The sequence below is a fragment of the Camelus ferus genome, chromosome 9, assembly GCF_009834535.1.
Source record: "Camelus ferus isolate YT-003-E chromosome 9, BCGSAC_Cfer_1.0, whole genome shotgun sequence".
NCBI lineage: Eukaryota > Metazoa > Chordata > Mammalia > Artiodactyla > Camelidae > Camelus > Camelus ferus.
In genome coordinates this window covers 65,772,501-65,794,937 of record NC_045704.1, presented here as the reverse complement: position 1 = coordinate 65,794,937, position 22,437 = coordinate 65,772,501, and the positions used below count along the sequence as shown (strand labels likewise).

General features: G+C 40.5%; 1 protein-coding gene across 1 annotated transcript in view; it reads left to right on the top strand.

The window, feature by feature from the left end:
- The window catches only part of EVI5 (ecotropic viral integration site 5), a 164,200-nt gene that overhangs the window by 32,336 nt on the left and 109,427 nt on the right, over positions 1-22,437 (top strand). Inside the window, 5 exon segments of the mRNA XM_032487092.1 lie at positions 14,675-14,864; positions 15,484-15,708; positions 16,635-16,709; positions 20,591-20,716; positions 21,809-21,952. Coding sequence (XP_032342983.1) covers positions 14,675-14,864; positions 15,484-15,708; positions 16,635-16,709; positions 20,591-20,716; positions 21,809-21,952 — 760 coding nt within the window.

The following is a 22,437-nucleotide window of genomic DNA, read 5'->3' as shown; positions in this document are numbered from 1 at the left end:
TTTATTTCTTGCTCACATTCACGTTCATCTCAACCTGCAGGGTACATCTTTGCTTCCCACTTCTTCATTTCTGGGCCAGTGACCAGCCCATATGCAAGATAAACCAGATTCACAGCAAATGGAACAGCAGTTTAGTGGAAATGTATCTTAAGATGGCTACTAGGCGGTGTACCACACGTGACTTCAACTTGCATTTTATTGGCCAGAGCAAATCACATACTCAGACCTTACGAAGTGAAGTGGGGGTTAGATTCTTCTTGAAGGGATGGATCTAAGAAAATATATACTTATTATTTCAGCACCTTTTGGGGGGTATTTTTGTTGTATTGTTATTGTGCTTTTCATTTACATACCGTAAAATCCACCCTTTTAAAGTGTACAATTTAGTGGGGTTTTAGTACATTTACTAAGTTGTGCAACCATTACCACTATCCAGTTTCAGAGCATTTTTATATACCTCCCAAAAGAAACTTTGCATCTATTGGCCTTCCCTTTCCACCCTCCTTCCAGCCCCTGGTAACCACTAATCTACTTTCCGTCTCCATGGATTTGCCTGTTCTGGACATTTTGTTGGTAGTCTTTTGTGACTAGCTTCTTTTACTTAACAGGGTGTTTTCTAGGTATTGAGGAACATAGATCACTTACATTTAATGTAATTATTGATATGGTTGCGTTTATGTTTGTCATCTTTGTTTCTTTTAATTTTTCTGCCTTTTGACTGAATGAAATTTTGTGTACGATTCTACTTTTATCTCCCTTGCTGATTCATGGGCTGTAACTCTCTGCTTTGTGCTTTGCTGGCTGCTTTAGGGTTCACAGTACACACCTCTAGCTTACCCAGGGTGCCTTCCAGGGCCCTGATCCCACTTCACAGGTCGGGGAAGAGCTTAGAGTAGTACATCTTGGTTTCTCCTCTCCAGTACTTTGTGCGAACTTTACCATGCATTTTAGTTTTATGTATGTTTTAAACCCCATGCTGCATTGTTTTTTTGCTTTAACAGTCAACTGTCTTTTAAATAAGTTTGAAATAATAAAAAAAAACTTACATCCATTTCTGGTGTTTTGGTTCTTTTTTTAGCTCCAGATTTCCAACTGATACAATTTTCCTTCTGTCTGTACGATTCGCTTTAATATTTCACGTAGCGTGGGCTGCTCCTGCGTATGTGAGACTTCATTTTGCCTTTGATTTTGAAAGCTGTTTCTCTGAGTGTAGGATTCTAGGTTGACAGTTTTTCTCTTTCAGTACTTCAATGACGTTTCATTGACTTTTCCCTTGTATTTTTTGCGTCGGGAAATCTGGTGCTTTGCTCCTGTGTGGGTAGCGTGTCCTCCCTCGCCCCTCCCCCTCCTCCGTGTAAGGGTTTTTCTTTACCTCTGGTTCCAAGCAGTTTGATTCTGAGGTGCCTGATGGTAGTTTTCCTCCAGTTTCTTACTTTTGGGTTTTGTTGAACTTCTTGTACAACTTACAGTTTTCTTCAAATTTAGAAACTTTTAAATCATTTTTTTCTTCAAAATTTTTTGTTCCTTTCTCTCCTCCTCCTCAGTCACTCTAATTACACAAATATTAGGCCACCTGAAGTTGTTCCACAGCTCACTGATGCCGTATTCATTTCTGGGGAGAATTTTTATTGGGTTGTCTCCCGCCATGTCTGATCTGCCATCCATCCCCTCAGGCGTGCTTTCCATCGCCCGGTCACCTCTAGACACTGGAGCTGCTGCATGCCGTTTGTATGTCTCTGCTTACGTTTTGAATATGCAGAAATACCGTCTTCATAACTTTTAATGGCCGTGTCTAGTAATCCTCACGCATCTGTCAGTGCCAGTTTACTTTTGGTTAATTGCTTTTTCTTCTCATTTGTTCTGTTTTCCTGCTTCTCTGAATGCCTGATACTTGATTGGACGCCTGACATTATGAATTTGCACCTTGTTTGGTTTGGCTGTTTTCCTGTAAATATTCTTGAGCTTTGTTCAAGAATTCGGTAAAGTTACTTGGACAGAATTTGCTCTGGAGTAACGCGCAGCCTCGGGCACTTCCTCCCTCCACCGAGGCAGGCCCTTTTGTGTAGTCACCCGGTGTACCTTGAAACGGGAGGTTTTCTAATTGGCCAGTCGGGACAGACACTTCCTGGCCCTGTGTGCATGGTAACTGGTGTTTAATCTAATCTTTTCTGGTGTTTTCTCCTCTAGCCTTGGGTGGCTTCCTTGCACACATGTGCTGATCAGTCCCCAGCTGAGTACTTACTAAGTATCCTTTGTCAGTCTCTGAAGATCTTGTTTGTGCCCTTCTTACCTCTCTGGTACTCTGTCCCTTGAACTCCGGCCACGATGGTCTCCTCGGGCCCTCAGCTCTATCCGCTCAGTTCGGAAAGCGCGCTAGGTTCTGTTGCCTTTTCCCTGCCCGTGCCGGGACCTGGAGGCCCAGGGCAGATACGATGGCAGTCACAGGGTTTGCCTCCCGCAGCTCCTGGCTCTCAGCAGTTGCTGTCCATTGTTGCTTGTTGTCCACAAGGTCTTGAAAAAACATTGTTTTCATATTGTTCATATATTTTATCCATTCTCTTATGATTGTTTCGAGGGAAAAGGTAAATCTAGTTTCTGTTACATCACGTTCCATCATGGCCATAATGAAGTAATTTTTTATGGAGTTACGCATTTTCCTTTGGCAGGAGGAAGAAGCCTGGATAAGATTAGAAAAATAGACTTATTTGGCAATTAGATTTAGGAGTTAACATGATATATAAATCTATTCTGATTGTAACCTGTGCTCAGCTTTAAAAAAAATTTATTGCTGAGGTAGTTGTTGAAATTTTTGCTTTAAAATGACCTGACCTCAGGTTCTGTCCCTTCCTGTTGACATGGAGACAGAAAATAGAGACATGAAAGAAATTCTCTGGAAACAAAATATATGAGCTAGGGACTTTGTACCTGGCCCAGATGAACCACATGGGAGAGGACCCGATGTTAGCCCATGTGAACCTGGCAGTAGAAACTGCCTCCTTCTGATGATCATTCCCTGGGAAGTGCTTTTAAAGGGCTCAGCGTGTGATGGGTAAGAGAAAGCTTGGTGTGCTGCATGGTGATAACCTTACGTGTTTTATGTGTTTCTTGGTGTTAACTTTTTGCCCCTTTGCTCACTGCGTTTAAAAGATTTAGAGCAAAATCTTCTGGTTGAGGTTTTGGGAAGAGACAGTTTTCTAGTATACTGTGCAGACTGGCAAAGTTCCTTGGGTAAGGTGAATTTGGAAGCGGGTCATGAGAGAGCGAAGTGGAGTGTTGGGTTATGTGAAGCAGTTATGAGCAAATCGGTGCTCACAGGGAAGAAGATGACAGGGACCATTAAAGAGAACAACGGGACGCGTGGTGTGGAACACTCAGCAGCGTATGAAGCCGGGGCAGGACTGTCAAAGCGCGTGCAGACAGCGTCAGAGGGCGTGAAGGGTTTCTGAGTTCTGAATTGGTTCTTACATGGAAAAGTGGTTTGCACAAAAGATAACTTTTGGTGCTGAGTTTGTTAAGTGACCAAGTTGAATTTATTTTTATGGTGATGATTAATAGTTACTGTAAAACTAAAATATACAAAGTATTGTGTTAAAAATTGTTGCAAGTGACGTATGTGTATAGGTGAACTTTTTCCCAAGTAAGGCACAATTTATTCCAGAATACTAGGTGTGCTTGTTGTAAACATTAACAAATGTTAATTACTAGATTTGTTTAAAGGTGTTTAGAAAAGCAATTTTGACAAGATTTTGAAGAAATAAAGGCTTTGAAGAAGTAGAAGGTCTTCACCCTTTGTTCTTGTGTGGAATTACTAAAAAAAAATTGTGCTTTGTTGAGTTCACATTTTGAGTCTCTCTATTTTTTGAAAAATCATTAAAACCCAGAATCAATGGGAAGGATTTATGCGTAGAGAATGGGTGAATGTAGTTACATTTTGTTTTGCCTCAGAAAAACAATACTGGTGGAAAAACGCAACTTTCTGACTTTGATAAAAAATAAAATGACAAACACCAAGACCTAGTTCTCCCTGGGCTGCTCCGCTGCCCACCAAGGGGCTAAGTCCAAGGAACAATTACAGGGGCAACTTGACTTTTCTCCAACCACGTCTGTGGTTTGTGACAGATATGCAAGTTGTGTATCTAAAGTAAAAATGATGAGACACAACTACCACTTGTAACAGGAGAGATGCTTTTATTTAGGATTTTTTTCTTCTCTTCCCCAAATGTAGATGAGTCTCTGATCATGTTATGTAACTCTCTTTAATTCAGGAAGTATAAAAATGGCAATATTTTAGAAAATTTAAGAAACGTGAAAATAATATCAAGTTCTATAAAGAAACTGTTTCTCCCTCCTGTAGCTTTATTGCAGTTACCACATTTTAAAAATCAGTGCATTTGGCAACCCCGAAAAGATGTGAAGAAATGGTTCGCTGTGATGTCAGAGATCTGTTTGATGAAAGTTAATCATTGACAGCCTTGAAGTTGAAACAGGACAGTTTTTTTTTTCAGTGTTAAATGTGTTTTTCTTTTTCATTTTAAAAATACAAAGTCTTTGACAGAGATGAATCTAGGAAGGTAAGGTTCAAGGGAAATAGCAATGAATTTTAATTAAGGAGGAGGAATAGTGCTAATTTGAATTTTGAATGGGCCATTATGTGTGTGTTTTAAAAGTTTGGCATTATAACCATGTTTGTTTCCTTTTATGTTTTGTTATTTGGAGTCAGATTTTACTTTTTAGCAGATTTTGGGGGTTGAAACTAGGATGAGAAAATTTTAAACTGAAGTAAATGTCTTTTATGTTTTGTATTCCTTTGTTTTAAGCGTGGTAAGCAGGAATCTTTGAAACCTTAATTTATATATTATATTCTCTGGGCATCTAGGTCCACACTGTCCAATATGGAAGCCATTAACCATATGTGACAGTTGAGCACCTGAAATGTGGCTGGTCTAAATTGTGATGTGCTGTAACAGTAAAATATACAACAGATTTTGAAGAGCTGATTTGGCAAAAAAAAGAATATCTCATTAATTAAAATAATTTTGATTACATACTTAAAATGATTTTGTGACTGATAAAATAAGTTATTAAAATTAATTGCAGCTGCTTCTTTATACATTAAATTTGGCTGTTAGAACATTTAAAATTATTTAAGAGGCCTGTGTTACGTGTCTGTTGGGCAGTGCTGATCCGGGCCGTCTGACTTTGATCTTGTGTCTGTCATTTTCCCACCGCAGCGTTACCTCAGTTTTCCTAGAGATGCTCTCTGTAACACAGCCATGGACATTTAAGGAAGGTAGTGAAAAGCTTCTGAACAACAGATGTATTTTCAATTCTTCGTGTTAAAGATTCAGATATTTTTAATGATAGGCGAGGCCTTTAGATCTTAACTCGAACTCTATTCTTTTTCTTTTCATAGGATTTCTCTAAATTTTTTATCAGTTGTCTGATTTACTGAGGAATTTGATGATGTTACTAATTAAAAGAGTTTATTGTACTATTCTTCCTGTTGCAGCTAGGTTAGCTTCAGATCATGTCTTTTTTTTTTAAATTGAAGTGTGGTCAGTTTACAATGTTGTGTCAGTTTCTGTCGTACAGCATAATAGTTCAGTCATACATATACTTACATATGTCTGCTTTCATATGCTTTTTCATTAGAGGTTACTACAAGATATACAGTATAAACTGCTCTGCTGTGCAGTATAAACTTGTTTATTTTGTATATAGTAGTTACTATCTGCAAATCTCGAACTCCCAATTTATCCCTCCCCCCCACCCCGCTCCCGGTAACCATAAGTTTGTTTTCTATGTCTGTGAGTCTGTTTCTCTTTTGTAAATAAGCTCATTTGTCTTTTTTTATTCCACCTATAAGTGATATCATGTAGTATTTTTCTCTCTTTCTGGCTTACTTCGCTTAGAATGACAGTCTCCAGGTCCATCCATGTTGCTGCCAATGGCATTATTTTTTTCTTTTTTATGACTGAGTAGTAGTAGTCCATTATATAAATATACCACAACTTCTTTATCTAGTCATCTGTTGATGGACATTTAGGTTGCTTCCATGTCTTGGATATTGTAAATAGTGATGCTGTGAACACTGAGGTGCATGTATCTTTTCAAATTAGAGTTCCCTCCAGATATATGCCCAGGAGTGGGACTGCTGGATCCTACGGTAAGTCTGTTTTTATTTTTTTGAGGAGTCTCCATACTGTTTTCCATAATGGCTGCACCAAACTCCATTCCCATCAGGAAGGTTCCCTTTTCTCCACTCCCTCTCCAGAATTTATCATATGTGGACTTTTTAATGATGGCTATTCTGACTGGTGTGAGGGGATACCTCATTGTAGTTTTGATTGCATTTCTCTGATAATTATGATATTTAGCATTTTTTCATGTGCCTTTTGGCCATTTATATGTGTTCATTGGAGAAATGTCTGAGTCTTCTGCCCATGTTTTTGGATTAGGTTGTTTATTTTTTTGTTACTGAGTTGTATGAACTGTTGGTATATTCTGGAAGTTAAGCCCTTGTCAGTCTCATCTTTTGCAAATATTTTCTCCCTTTCTGTAGGTTATCGTTTTGCTTTGCTTATGGTTTCCTTTGCTGTGCACAAGCTTGTAAGTTTCATTAGGTCCCATTTGTTTATTTTTGCTTTTACTCCTGTTGCCTGGGCAGCCTGCCCTAGGAGGGCACTGCTGAGACCTGTGTCAGAGGATGTTTTGCCTGTTTTCTTCTAAGAGGTTTATAGTGTCTTGCCTTATATTTAAGTCTTTAAGCCATTTTCAGTTTACTTTTGTGTATGATGTGAGGGGTGCTCTAACTTAACTGATTTACATGCAGCTGTCTAGTTCAGATCGTCTCTTTTTAAATTAAGGAGTCTAAGAAGTTAAGTCTGCTATGCCTTCTGTCTGGAATGTCTGTATAAAGTAATCATTAAACCATCAGTTGCTGATCAGAATATTTGAGAGGGGGCTGCAAGACTCACGCGTTCACCTCCTTTGAGACCTCATCTTAAAGAAACAAAAACAAAACCCCTGTGGGGGAGGGAGATAGCTCAGTGGCGGGGCGCGTGCTTAGCACACACAAGGTCGTGGATTCAATCCCCAGGACCTCTATTAAAAGAACAAAACAGGAAAAACCCCTGTGCTTTGAGAGCTGGAGAGATCCTTGTCATTAGGCACCTCCCTTCTCAGTTGTCTTTGGATTATTTCCTGTGCTAATTCCTTGTCTTTTCTCTTAAGTCTCCCTTCTGTGTTTCTGTTGCTCTGAGACAGGTATATGTGCTTGAGGATGTTGATGGGAAAGGGAGTGACTCCCCTGCGAGTCAGGCGTGTGTTTTGTTACGCTGATTTGCCTCTCTAGCTGGCAGGCTGCTGTCTGCCTTCCAGCACGTTCATATCCTGTTTGTTTGGTGTAACATTACAAGACGTATTTGAACCCTGTGTTCCACAAGTTGCTCTCTCTGCAGTAATTGCCCGTGTCATTAGTTTTCCAAGTGTTTTTCTCGCACAGCAGTTTTCTTCCTCAGCGTTCTTAGGTCCTTCCTTGGCTCTTTATAAATTGCCTCAGCAGTTTACACGTGGCCAGGTGGCGGGCTGACCTGTGGCTGTTGTGTCCTGCTCAGTTCTGGTTTCTATAGTTATTTTTTTTGAGAGGGGAAGGTAATTAGGTTTACTTATTTAATTTTTTTCTTAATGGAGGTACTGGGGGTCCTGGTTTCTATAGGAACGCATTATACTGAGTACAATAGGATATTCAAAAAGTTTGGCAAGTAATTGCCAGATTTCTATTTGCAGGATTTCACCGTCTGTGCTTCTTATGCACATGGATAAGCCCCCCCAAAGACTTCAAGTTCCAAATACCTCAGAGAGAACCCGTTCTTTTCCCTTTGTTCCTGTGTGTTTTTCGGTCACGGTGCTGCAGAAAGAGGGCTTTGTCCCCCTCCTGTTTGCAGAGCGCACGCTGCCCTGCGCAGGGTTCTCCGATGCCCGGCGCCGAGCGCGCAGCCCTCGGCCCGGAGAAGGGTCGGTGTTCAGCAGCGAGGAGAGGGGACGGGGTCTCTCCAAGACCCAGAGACCCAGTTCCTCTCTTTGTTCTCACCTTCATCCTGAGCCTGTCTGTCGGGGAGCCGGAAATGCTTCCTGTATGCCGAGTGTCTAAGCTCTCTGAGCAAACAGGCCTGTGTTTTTATATCCTTGGTACTATTTGAAGTCCACCTGATGACTGGTTTTAACGCCCCCTCCTCAGATAATTAGGGCTGTAGCTGCTTTTTCTTTTAATGCTTATTTTTTAAGAAATATAGTCAATTTACAGTGTTAGGTTCAGTTATACATATATATATACATATATATATTTTTTCAGATTCTTTTCCATTACAGTTCGTACAAGAAATTGAATGCAGTTCCCTGTGCTGTACAGTAGGACCTGTTGTCTGTCTGTTTTATATACAGTAATGCGTACCTGTTAATCCCAAACAACTAATCCATGCCCCATCCCCGCCCTGCTTCCCCCCCAGTAAACACAGTTTGTTTTCTGTGTCCGTGAGTCTATTTCTGGTCTGTAAATAAAATTTTTATTTTTTCTTTTTAGATTCCACATATAAGTGATATCATATGGTATTTGTCTTTCTCTATCTGACTTACTTCACTTAGTATGATAATCTGCAGGTCCATACGTGTTGCTGCAAATAGCATTATTTCATTCTTTGTTACAGCTGAGTAGTATTCCATTGTATAAATATACCACAGCTTCTTTGTCCAGTCATCTGTTGATGAGCACTTAGGTTGTTTCCATGCCTTGGCTACTGTAAATAGTGCTGCTGTGAACACTGGGGTGCACGTGTCTTTTTGAATTACAGTTTTCACCAGATACATGCCCCAAAGTGGGACTGCTGGATCATACGGTGTCATTTTCAGTTGTTTAAGGGACGTCTGTACCGTCTTCCATGGTGGCGAGCTGTAGCTGTTTTGAATGCTGTCCTTAGAGCTGGAGCTACAGAAGCTTGGAGCTGCTTAGCTCGGAGACTGAGAACCATGTACTCCCCAGTCAGCAGACCCCACCTCTGGTGTCTTAGTCTGGCAGCATTCTAGGAGGGTGAATAAATTTGGGCCACACACACCTATGGGGAATGCCTTTGATTATAGCATATGGTATTCCTTCTGGGCCAGTGTTCTTTTCCTTTAATTTAATAAATTTCTTCTTTTATTAGTCATAACGAAATTATGATGGGGCAGGAAGGTAGTTTCCTTTTTTGCAATAAATTCATGCAAGGCAGTGAATCCATGTGGGAGGAGGAAAATAAATGAGTAAGTTTTGAATGACTTCTCACTAGCCCGCGGACCTATGAGTAATATTATGTGACCGTGTTCTCCGTTGCCGGGCTAAAGTCTTTGGAAACTGTTGACATTTCCAGGCAGCGTGTCTCTACTGTCATGTCAAGAATATTTTAATTGAATTGTAGACAGGGGGCAAACTGTCTAGGAGCCTTCCTGAGTATCTTTTTTTGTTTAATCACTGCTTTTAGCAAGAAGAATAAAAACATACGATTCTAACTACAGATTCTGTAAAGTCTACATATTGATGAGTATGTAAATTCTTTTCCTACATAACCATGACCGACTAGCTCAAGGGGAAGGAGACGTGATGGTGTCAACTCAGGTATTCTGGAAAATGTTCCCATTCTCTCAGACAGAAGTTCTTCATTGTATCTACAGTACTGAGAAAAAATTTTCAAGTTCTTCCTTAGAAAATTCTAAAATTTGATAAAATGACCAAAAAAATTGTTTTAAAAAAAGAAAAGAAGTAGTATTCATACCTCTTTCTTTACAAAATAGATACTGTTAATATATCAAAAACAGTCCCTTACAAAGTAATAGTTACGGTTTTTAAGAAAAATTCTGAAGGGCTTCCAATAATAAAAAGCAAGAGTTTCTCACCTCATTCTCACTACGCCTAATGGTATTAACCAGAGATAGTATTTTTAAATAAATTTTTGTAAAGTTGATGTATAATTTGCAACAGAAAGGCACAATCCTTAAATGTACAGTTTGAGCTTTGACAGATGTATACACCTGTGTATAACCCACATGCCCATTAACACGTAGATGATTTCTATCATCTTAGAAACTTCATTTGTACTCTTTTTAGCAGTGCCACCCCCTGAAGCCTTTCTTCTGATTTTTATTGCCATGGATATATTTTGCCTGCTTTTTTTTTTTTTAAATAGCTTTTTTGAGCTATAATTCATATACCTTGTAGTTCAAGCTCATATGAAGTATACAGTTCAGTGGTTTTTCATGTATTCAGAGTTGTGCAACCATCACCACAGTCAATTTTAGAACACTTTCATCACCCCCAAAAGAAACTCCATATCCATAGCAGTCACTACCCATCCCTCTTTGTTTCCCTTACTCCCACTCCCATCCTTGGCAACAACTAATTTACTTTCTGAATTCTAGCTATTTCATATAAATGAAATCATACAATATATTTCCTTTTGTGACTGGCTTCTTTCACTTAGCATAATGCTTTCAAGTTTCATCCATGTTGTACGTGTATCAGTATTTCATTACTTTTCACGACTGAATAATATTCCACCTTGTGAATATACCAATATTTTTATCCATTCAGCAGTTGGTGAACATTTGGATTGTTTCCGCTTTTTGGCCACTATGAATAATGCTGCTATGAACATTGATTGTATAAGTTTTGTGTGGACATAGGTTTTCATTTCTCTTGAATATACATCTAGGAGCGGAATTGCTGGTTCATGTGGTAATTCTATGTTTAACCATTTGAGGAATTGCCAGACTGTTTTCCAAAGTGGTTTTACCAATTTACATTCCCATCAGTAGAGTCTGAGCGTTCTTATGTTGTCATATCTTCTCCAACACTTGTTATTATTTATCTTTTTGATTATAGCTATCCTAGTAGTTGTAAAGTAGTGTGTCATTATGGCTTTGATTGGCATTTCCCTAATCATTAGTGATGCTGAGCATCTTTTTATGTGTTTGTTGGCCATTTGTATATCTTTAGAGAATTGGCTACTGTTATTCTGTGCCCCCATTTTAAAATTGATTTGTTTGTCTTTTTATTACTGAGTTGTAAGAGTTATTTATATATTCTAGATACACGTCTCCTAGGTTGCAATTTTTTTCCCATTCTGTGGGGTTTTTTTTTTTTTTTTCACTTAATGGCATCCGTTGAGGTACAGAAACATTTAAAATTTTGATGAATCTAATTTATATATATCTTTTTGTTTGTCACTGTGCTTTTGGTGTCATGTTTAAGAAGGTGTTTCTTCTATAATATGATTGTTCTTTAGCTTTATTTTTTTTAACTGGAGGTACTGGGGATTGAACCCAGGGCCTTGTGCAAGCTAAGCATGCACTCTACCACTGAGCTGTACACCCCCCTCCCTCCGTGAACTTCTTACGAGTGGAATCATACAGTATGTACTCTTTTGCATCAGGCTGCTTTCAGTCAACCGTTTATAAATTTCATGCATGTTAGTGTATGTATCAGCAGTTTGTTCCTTTTTACTGTTGAGTAGTATTTTAATAAATGAATATATCACAATTTGATCATTTGTTTTTCTGTATATTTGGGTGGTTTCAGGTTTTGGCTGTCATGAATAAAGCTTTTCTAGACTTTCAGTTGCAAGTCTTTTTGTGGACATACTTTCATTTCTCTTGCTATGTCATATGAAATATGTTTAACTTTATAAAGAACTGCCAAATGTTCTTCAAAGTGGTTGAACTATACACACTCCTGACACGGATGTATGAAAGTCAAAACTGCTCCCGCGTTTGGCAGTACTTGGTATGGTCAGTCTGTAATTGTAGCCATTCTAATGTGCACATAGTGTGGTTTTTACTTGAGTTTCCCTGATGACTAAGGGTTTTGAATGTTTTTCAATTGCTTAGTGGCTGTTTGACTATTTTGTTTTGGAAAATGTCAGTTTAAGTATCTTACTCATTTTTAAAAATGAGTTGTTAGCCTTCTTAAATATTGATTTTAGGTGTTCTTCATGTATTTTGGGTGTCAATCTTTTGTCAGATGCGTATGCTGAGGGTTTTTTCCCTCAGTTTGTGATTTACCTTTTCATTTTCTTAATGGTTTCTTCTGAAGAGCAGAGCTTTTTAAGTTTGATGAAGTCTAATTTAGTGTTTTTTACAATTTTTTCTTTTATGGTCAGTGTTTCCTTGTGTCCCATTAACAAATTTTGCCTGTTCCAAGGATGTAAAGACTTTGTCCTGTTTTCTTCAAGGAATTTTATAGTTTTAACTTGTATTCCTGTGCAGGGCTGTTGTCCATTTTGAGTCATTTTTGTATATCATGTGACTTAAGACATAGACAGTATCTTTAAAAACTGCGATGTCTTTACTTGGAATATTTCATTTGTAAATGTCCCTCAAAGTGTGTTATACGTGTATATGTTATTTATTTAATTGTCCTGTGAAGGCGAGTGGCTCACTCCTTTTCTCTAATCCGTCCGTGAATTCGCTTGGGTGCCTGCTTGTGCTTGCTTATACCAAAAGTTAGCATGTTTGCGACCTTTCTGATTCTTTAAAAAAAACAAAAACCTTTTGTTCAGGTACTTTTTCATCTTTACTTTTATTATATCTCAAATTTATGTTTAGCTTAGGAAATACCATTTTTTTTTTTAACCTCATATCTCTGTTGATGGTAGTGGTGCGATTTAATTATTTGGCATATAACAAGCATTCAGTGAATAGTTAACGGAAATGAAGAACTTAAGTTCAGATTATTTCAGTGAAGTTTGTTTCTGTATTCCATTTAGAATTCTTAGGGTTTAGAGTCATACATAAAATTACTTATACATGCAGACTAATTTTTTCCGTAAGATATTTTATGGGCTTACTAAAATAATATATGTGGAAAAAAGGCAAAAGTATTTAAAGCAAAACATTATCATTAACTAGATTTTTCTGGTAAAGAATACTTACAGCAAATAGTTGACCCTGAATTTGGTTATTTTGTAAGTTTTTCTATTTCTAGAACTATTTGGGACATTTTATTTAATTTACTGTTGCTATGAAAAAAAGTATTAAATTATCTCCTGAATAAAGTTAAAATTTTTTCAGTTTATATTGTGTTATTGTATATGACATATCTGGTATTTGAAGGTTTTTTTAACATGAGGATTTTGATTTTATTTCAGTTCAGTCAATGTTCAGTATACTTTGCAGAGAGCTAGGTGCTTTCAGGAATATAAAGATGAGCAAGATATAATTCTGGGTCATAAAGGGTGTTTTATCATCTGCTAAATAGAATTTAACTCATATTTCTTTCCTTTATTAGTTTTTATGTATCATAAATTAGTATTGGGAGCATTTCTTGTCTAAGCAGATGACTTTTTGAAGGAGTTACTGGAAGTAGGTGGTAGCCATGTTTAATATACAAATAGATGTTTTAGGACACTTATTTGAATGATATATAATGTACATCTTTTTGGTGAGGGGGTAAATTGTAAATTTTTTTGTTGGAAAAAAAAATAGACAACTTTGGCTGGATTTGAGGCACATTGTGCCATGAGCAGATTTTCCTTAAGTGGCTAAAACAAAGCTTAAAAAGCAAATAACAATAAAAAAAAATGCTTCTGGTACCAGACCTGCAGTACAAAGAACAGTGTACAAGCACCTGGATAAAACGCCCGTTGCGCGGTGGTGCAAGTGACGTTCGTCTTCAGAATGGCAGAGCCGCGTTTCCCAGCCTTTTCTTGTTTGCAGCCTGTGTGGATGTGGAAGAAATAACGGAATTGATTTTGAGATGAGTCACAGAGTGGATCTCTGAAATTACCTTAAGCTGTCTTTCTCCAGATAATGAAGAGACCTGAAACAGGGCCTTAAGAGTGAAGAGGCCTTGGTGTAAAAGCACAAGTGGGTGATAAATGAGAGCTGTTAGCTGGCCTGGGTTTCGGGGAGATGGCAGGGATTATGGAGAGTTAGTGGATTAAAGTCCTTTCTCATCTAAAGGGAGGCGCTCCTCCCTCCCCGTTCCTGTGCAGGAAGATGGACCTAGTTTTGCCCTATTTTTTAGTTTTTTAAGACAATCCAGAATTGTAAATAAATCTAAGTGTATGTGTATATGAAATCTTCCAATTTTAATATTAGTAATTGTTCGGGTTTTTTTTTTTTTTTACACAAAGTCTGCACGGGCCAAACAAAACACTTTTTGTTTGGGCAGATTAGTTAGGCGGGGGTGAGGCAAACTGGAAAAAGACCAGGATTTGGTTAACGTGTATGGCTCTGCCTTACTTTTTCAGCCCTAGACACATTGTAAACATGACAGGATTAGTTCTTCCATAGAATTAGTTGTACCTTTTCCAAGGACAGTTTTCCCCCGAAGCTCTCCCAACCACTTTTCTCACCAGAAGATCTCTTCTAATTTGAATGTTTAGTGGAGATGAAGGGAAATTATGATGGGACTAATAGCACTAAAATATTTGACATAAGTTACTATTTTAAATTTTGAAATTGCTATGCTTAGTAGAAAGAATACAGCAGTTAACTTTAGAGATGCCAACCAAGTATTATTGAAACTATGTGTATTTTAAAACCGCAGTCAAGTTGCTGTAGCGACGATCTTAGGTGTCATCGTCTCGTCTCGTCTCGTGTCACTGTGAAACTAGATCCTGAGCAATTCTTAATTATGTTTTAGATTGTTAGAGACGGATAGTAAGTCTCTAAGATCTGTAGATGGGTCAAGAAGAAACAGTGGCTCCTCCCTTGTATCAAGTTCATCAGCCTCTAGCAACCTCAGTCACCTCGAAGAGGATTCTTGGATTCTTTGGGGAAGAATCGTTAATGAATGGGAAGATGTGCGGAAGAAAAAGGAAAAGCAAGTTAAGGTATTAATACTCGTTGCTGAAGTTCTCCCTCTTATCCCAGAGGGCACTGGGCGTTGATTAACAGAGGCTAAAAGCAGTCAGGTTCAGTACTTCCCAGGTGCTGTGACAAACAGGCCTGCTGTATTTGTTTTCATTGATTTGTGCCCATTAGAAATTTTGGTTTGAGGCTATTGGTACTTATAGAAGTTTCCTAATTGTAGAAATGTAGCTGAAAATTATTTTAGAAATGAAATTCTCCCATTTTATAGATTCAGAAATGAAGTTGTCACATCCTACATCCTTGAATTACAAATATTTTACTTTTTTTTTTAACCTAAACCGGCCCTTTGAAAGATGATGGTTCCTGTACTGTCATTCACAGCTCTGCAGGTTATCAGGTCCTTAAAACCTTTAGAGGCCACACCCTGAGTGAATGACAAGAATTTATCCGTGGCATTGCAGTCCCTCTGATCACAGCAGGATACACCATATCTTAGCCGAGCCTTGGCCTTGGTAGAATGGTTCCCCTTTGTGAATTACAACCTTGAGGAAGTCTACTTGAGGAAGTAGACTTCCTCTTTGGCTTTCCAGGTGGGAAGCTTAAATACTTCACTTAAACACTTTTTATTTTTACTTTTAGGAGCTTGTTCGTAAAGGGATACCCCATCACTTTAGAGCAATAGTTTGGCAGCTTTTATGCAGCGCACAGAGCATGCCAATTAAGGACCAGTATTCAGAACTCCTGAAAATGACCTCACCTTGTGAAAAACTGATCCGGCGGGACATTGCTAGAACTTACCCTGAACACAACTTTTTTAAGGAAAAAGATAGCCTTGGACAGGAGGTTTTGTTTAATGTGATGAAGGTAAGTTCTCTTTATTCATTTTTTGGGATGAAATGAATTCTCAGGAGGTTGAAGTTAAACATTTCCCGTAATGAAGTATGAATTCTCACCCCAATAGGCAGTTGCTTTGGCAATAAATTAGACAGCATGCTTTTGGCTCTAGTTCTGATGCTACGCTACTAGCTAGATTGGGGAACTCTTAGAAAATTCATCACATTGCTTGGTATTAGTTGACCTAAATCAAATAGCCTGTAAATCACTGTACGTACCGTAGAGAAGATCCTCCATGAAAATGAGTAATTTACCTATGAGTTTCACAGTCTGCGAGCAGATTCTCCAGCGTTACTAAGGACACTTAGCCTTTAAGTGTGTGCCGTTGTAATTTTTTCTTCAGTATTGCCCTTCCCCTTGCACAGATCCTTTCCCTTCCAGCTACCTCTGTGAAATACTGATTTTTTGTTAAACCATTTCACTTTTGATTTTTTTTCACCCATTTCACTTTTGCCAGTGCTTTACCTTGCCCTACTCTAGTTTTATCTCTATCAGATATACTTTGGGGAGGTAATTAGCTTTGTTTATATTTGCTTATTTAATGGAGGTGCTGGGGATTGAACCCAGGACCTACGGTGTGCTGAGCATGGGCTCCTCCGCTGCCCAGATACATATTTTTAGTGATTCTTAAGCTCTGTTACTTTCCTGAGTACAAATTCCCTTATTTTCTTGTCCTCAGGAGCTGTCAGTTTCTAGTTAGGAAACATCAAAAGAAAACTTTATGTAAAAAATCATTTGCTCTTGAAATACTTACAACATCTAAAACAAAGCAAGCAAGAGCTTCTCCATAAAAAAAAAGGTCTTTAATCCACTTTCCCACTGTTGCTCAGTTTTTAGAGAAAGCAGCTATGCTGTATCATGTTAAAGTATTTTCAACAACACTTTTTGCGTTTTAGGCATATTCCTTAGTGGATCGTGAGGTTGGTTACTGCCAAGGAAGTGCTTTTATAGTTGGATTGTTGCTTATGCAGGTAAGTCAGCACAAGTACGAAGCGTCCAGTTACGTTCTTTATTAAAGTCGGGCTGAAGAATTTAGAAATCACCCTTGTTTTTATTATGTATGAGTGGATTTTGGGTATTTTCCCCGAGGCATAATCTAAATAGGAGTATTTAGTTTGCACTTTCAAACATTCAAAGTATTGAAAATAACATACAGTAATATCCTTCCACTGAGTGGAATCTGGCTTCTTGGTCTCTGCATTCGGACCATGATGATCTGCTGAAGCCTGCGTCTGCGTCTTGACGCCTGTGTCAGTATTTAACGAGGGGTCATCTCTTCCCCACCAAGGAGGGCTGATTAAAGTGTTGTTATAAAAAGCTTAACGTACGTTGTACGGTATCTTTGGGAATGTATGCAGTAATTTTGGTTGTCAGTGAAGCTGAGGCCTTGTTAGCGTGTCATATTATAGTCTTTAGAACACGGGTGCTCGCTCACTCACTGCCCTCGAGGCATAACGTGTATTTGCGCTGGCAGTGACTTGTTTTGGTTGCGGTGTTTTCAGCTGTCAAGAGCAGGACAATCGTAGCTTTGGCGGGAAATGACATGTAGTGTTATCTCTTCAGCCCTACTGAAATTTTTAAAAAAGAATCCTACTGTGTAGTTAGTCTTATGCTAAAATAGAGTCTGAAGAGGAGCCTTGGGGGTGATGTCTCGTGTCCCACAGGCTGGGGCTTGCATCTCACTTGGCCCTGAGGTCTGTGAGCCTGGGCTGGGCTATTTAGCCTCTTTCTTAGCCTTTATCAGGTACTGCTGCCTACCTCCAGATTCATCGTGAGGGTTCTGTGAGGTAGCACGTGTGCAGGTTGTCAGTCCAGTGACCCGTGTCACACTCTGCTCCTTCTACTTCCATACACAAGCGCCCTAGCAGCCTTTCACTTCTCCTGAACATCTAAGAGCAGTTCTCCCTGCTTGAGGTGGGGCTCTCACAAGCTGACCTCGCGTTGTGGGAGCCCTGCGGGGGCGACGCACTTGCCTTCGGGACGCCGCCGGTGCTGGCAGCCCTGCTTCCCTCCAGGGACTGCTTTACTCAGCTGTTACTGTTAATGGCGGCTGATACACCTCCATGACAGTAGTCATCTAACAGCCCGGGGCTCCAAGCTAGGAAAGGTGGGGCAGTCAGAAAGCCCCCTCCTGGTTTCTAAAGCTTATTCTCTTTACATCCTGCGCGCCATCCTCCCACGTGTTCACATAGAAAATATAACTCAGAGTCTGATAATTTTTTTTTTTTTACTGAGTTAGCTAACTTAGTACGCGGTGTTGAAATAGCTGAAGGTGCTGGGTCTGTGTCGTGTGTGTGCTGGCACTCCTGTGAAGCTGGTGGCTGTGGTCCTCGTTAGACTCTGCACAGGACGTGGACTCCTGTTAACTCACGCACAGCACGTTGCTCTAAGACGCACGTGTGCAGGCTGCGTTGTGATGGGGAGGACGGGCTGTGACACAGCTGTGCGGGTGGCCATTCTTCATGTCAGTGTTTCACGTGGTGTCGCACTTTCTCATTTGTGACTGTTGTCTCAGTCTTTTTGGGAAGGACCCCGTGATAATACCTTTTCTACCTCCTTTTGGTCTTTTATTCAGTCACTTCGTTTTTTAAAATATCTCCATCTAAAAAAAGCCTCTCCCAGTTCCCACGTCAGTGCTTGTGGAGAAGGGAGGGAGTGAAGCGTTCGATATGTTCAGAGGAGAAGAAATTCGTACAAGACAAAAAAGGGAGATGAATTGATTCATTCTCGCTGTGCCAGGGGTTGAGGGGTGGGGGAGAAGTGGGAAGGGGAGGGTAGTGGAGGAGATGAGCTTGGGGAAGCAGCAAGGGTCCCATCACGTGGGATTTTGACTTCTAAGAATTTTGACTTCGACTGAGGATATGGGAAACCACTAGCGTGTTCTGAGCAGTGGCGTGACGTGCTCTGAGTCCTGCTCTCAAAGTCTCGGTCTAGAATTTGACCCTCAGGTGGTGCTGCTTGGTAGCTGCCTGCCAAGATTGTCGGAGGAAAGGGGTCAAAGGTCAGCTAGGCCAGGGAACTAATCCTCATGGGAATGAGTGGAGTTTGAGGGGTGGGGCGTGACCCAGAGGTTTGTAGGTCCTGCAGAAACGAGGAGTGGTCGGTAGTATCTGCTGGCGTGTGTTTCAGAGAGAAGGGTCAGTTAATGCAGTGGCAGTGAGGCAAGGAGGTCCCACTGATGTCCACCCCACTTCCCGCTCTGGGAGAGGAAGCCGCTGCCTCGGGAGACCCGGGTTTTGGGGTAGAAGTATTCTTAGGGTAGAGTCAGGTTTCAGTTAGAGGAAAGCAGTGAAAGAACATTTGGTAAAAAGATCGAGGCTCTAATGGGGCGGGTATAGCTCAGTGGCAGAGCAGGTGCTTAGCGTGCGCAAGGTGCTGGGGTCAATCCCCAGTCCCTCTGCTAAAATGAATAAGCCTAATTACTCCCTTAAAAATAAATAAAAATAATTAAAAAAAGAGATTGAGGATATAGGTAGGATATTTTGTTGGTGGGAGATGATTAATCCCAGGAAGCGCTGTGGGGAAGGTTTAGGGAAGGCTGGAAATGGGGTTAGATTATGGAACAACAGAGCCACACGGGACGAGAGTTCTAGGGTGTTAGGCTTCTTACAGTGACCGACCTGAAAATCCGCGGTGCACAGAGCACCCAGGACTGATAAGGGTGATCTCCAAGGCAAACCCGTGGCCGTGTGTGTCGGGGGGAAGGAAGCAAGTTGGGGTTTTGCCAGGAACAGCTCTTCGCTCCTGTCCACAGCTTCGTCCAGGCCAGGGAAAGTGTGCTGTTAGAAGCAGTCTTCAGTAAGAAGCGTGCGTAGGCATCCTCCGAGGTCTCTTTGGAACACACTTGTGTAATGTGAGTGAGTGAACATGAGAACATTTTATAATTTTGAGAAAGGCCACACAATGATTTAGATAAATGTTATTTGCCTAAATACTCGCAGTCTCTATGTAGCTCTTCACAGAGCTTTTACATTCATTGTCTTATTTGGTGTAATTTTCCTAGTGAGTTTCACCTGAAATGTGAAATTGGCACCTTTAAGACCCTAATTACAGATTTTTTAAAAGCTTATTTTACAAATTCTTCTAACACTAAGACCATATTATTTCTGCTCAGAACCCTTGAAAGTCTTTCCATCTCACTTAAGGTAAAAGCCCAGATCCTTACAGCGGCTTCTGAACCCCTGTGCAGCTTGGTTCCCTGCGTTTCCCCCGCAGCTGTGCCTCTGGAGCATTAGCGGCCCCTGTTCGCTGCTCCCTGCGCCTGGCGGGCGCGGTGCTGTTTCAGGGCCTTCGTGTTATTCTCCCAGGACTGTTCCTTCCTCAGCCGCTCTTTTGCTTCCTTCAGTATCTGCTCAGATGTTGCCCCGTCAAGCGACTTTCCCTGCCCGCCCTACGTGAGTGGCAGCGGACCCCCCAGCACTCCCTGTTGCTCTGCTTTGATTCCATGGCGCTCCTCGCCATCTGACGTGTACAGTAACTGATTTATTCCACGTGTTGTCTGTCTCCTCCTAGGAGGTCCAAACTCCTTGAGGGCAGGGACTGTGTTTGTTTTGTTCACTGCTCTGTACCCAGAGAGAGAGATGTATCTGGCTTTAAATGAGTCTTTGTGGTTGAATTCATGAGTTCGGCAGGTAGGCAGCTGGTCTCAGGCCGTGAGATCCGTCTGACTGCTCGTTGTCGGTGAGGGGAAGGGGTGCGGGAGTCTCCTGATCCCAGCCCCGTGCTCTCCCCGCGCGTCTCAGGGCCGCTCAGGGCAGCGTCTGTCTCTAAGTGTCGTGCTTAGTTTAGATGTGTTCGGCTTACATGTGTACCCAGAGCACCAACCTGTCTTCTTTCTTGTCCCCTGATGCAGATGCCCGAAGAAGAAGCTTTCTGTGTATTTGTTAAATTAATGCAAGACTATAGACTGCGGGAACTTTTTAAACCAAGCATGGCAGAATTGGGCCTTTGTATGTACCAGTTTGAATGCATGATACAGGTAAAAGCGTGGTGTTCACAAAAGAGCATATTGCCTTTATGTTTTTTGTCATCTTGGTTTGAGTGGCAACTAAGCAAATTTAATGTTACAAGCGTTAAAGAATTAAAAAAAAAAATCAGTGTTTTAATCACATGGCTGTTGGCTGGTTAACACAGTTTAGACCTGCTTCCCAGTTCGGTGCTGTCTCAAGTAGCCCTTGGTCTGGAACTTGACTGCAGTTTTTATAATCAGACTTGAAGTGTTTGTGCCAAGTACGTCGTAGCCTCGATGCGTGGCTTTCTTTCTGACGCCCTGTTACGTGCTGTTACTTTACGTAGACTGCGCCCTCTCACAGACGCCCGAGGCACCAGGACACAGACAGCAGTTCAATTCCTTTGAGACTGCCTTTTCTACCTCTTTCCGTCCTCTCCCCTGCTTTTCTCTTTTTATCTTGCTTTTTGGTTAGCCTGTAATCTTTTCTCTGTCCTGTGATGTTGCTGATTTAAGACTCAGAGTCTTAGTGACTGTGTGAGGGTGGAGAGAAGAGGAGGAGAGGAATCAAAATCAAGTGAAAAATACCTTTGAAGGTAGTTCCCCTTTCTGAATTTAATTTTCATATTTAAATATGTAAATAAATTTACTGTTATGTCCTGTAATATCATGATGTAAATACTCTCCATTTACTTAAATTTCAGTTAGATAAGCAGAATTTAAAAATACAGGTTAATGATTCCGCTGGCATGAGCGCCGTTTCCACGTGTCTCCTTTTCCCTGGCAGCCTTACCCACAGGAATTTTTAAATCCTCTATCTTTTTTATGTGTGATGGGAGAAAGGGGATGTACAAAATGTTTTTACATTTTAAAGAGTAAGACAAAGTAGGTCTTGAGATGATTCTTAATTTTTTTTTCTGTAATAGCTTGTTTTTATCAGCTTTAAAACTCCCTTGTTTAGTTTCAGTGACCACTACCCACAATGTAGCAGTTTCTACCTCTTAACTTTTGCATCTGATGCCTAATCTTATGTTTGTGTTTGGTACAGGCTAATGTAGTATATAGACAGTGGTCCGGTTTAGAATACTCAGTTTTACTGGTTAATTCTTTTCTTGTCTTTAGGAGCATCTCCCAGAGCTCTTCGTGCACTTTCAGTCTCAGAGTTTTCATACCTCAATGTATGCGTCGTCTTGGTTTCTGACCATCTTCCTTACGACTTTCCCATTACCAATTGCAACGAGGATATTTGATATCTTTATGTCTGAGGTAAGTGATGGGCAGACTGAGCAAGGGAACCATCGTGTTAATGGGAGCAGGGCAGTGAGAAGAACGGTAAAGGAGACCCATGTGTCCTGTGCTGCGCTGCTCACGGGGGTGGCCTCGTTTGGTCCTGTAACAGTCCCTGTTGTCTCCCCCTTTCGTAGATGGCAGATGAGGAAGCCAGTGCTTAGAGAAAGACTGAGTCGCTTGTCTGTGGACACGTAGCACATAAGGGGTATTGTAAGCAGGATTCAAATGTAGGCAGTCAGTATCTGGAACCTACACTGTTAATCAAGCCTTTGTGTCACCTCCTTTTTGATTCAGTGCGAATTAGGGAGGGGGTACAGTTTACCTTACAGTTGATATTGTTAAAATGCATGCGTTACCCAAAGAGGAAGAAGTAATGAGTATGATTAAGTTTCTTTTGTTCCATCCACACGTTGCAGGGGGGCCTTTTAATTGTCATTGACGTGTGGTAGTGATCCTTTGTC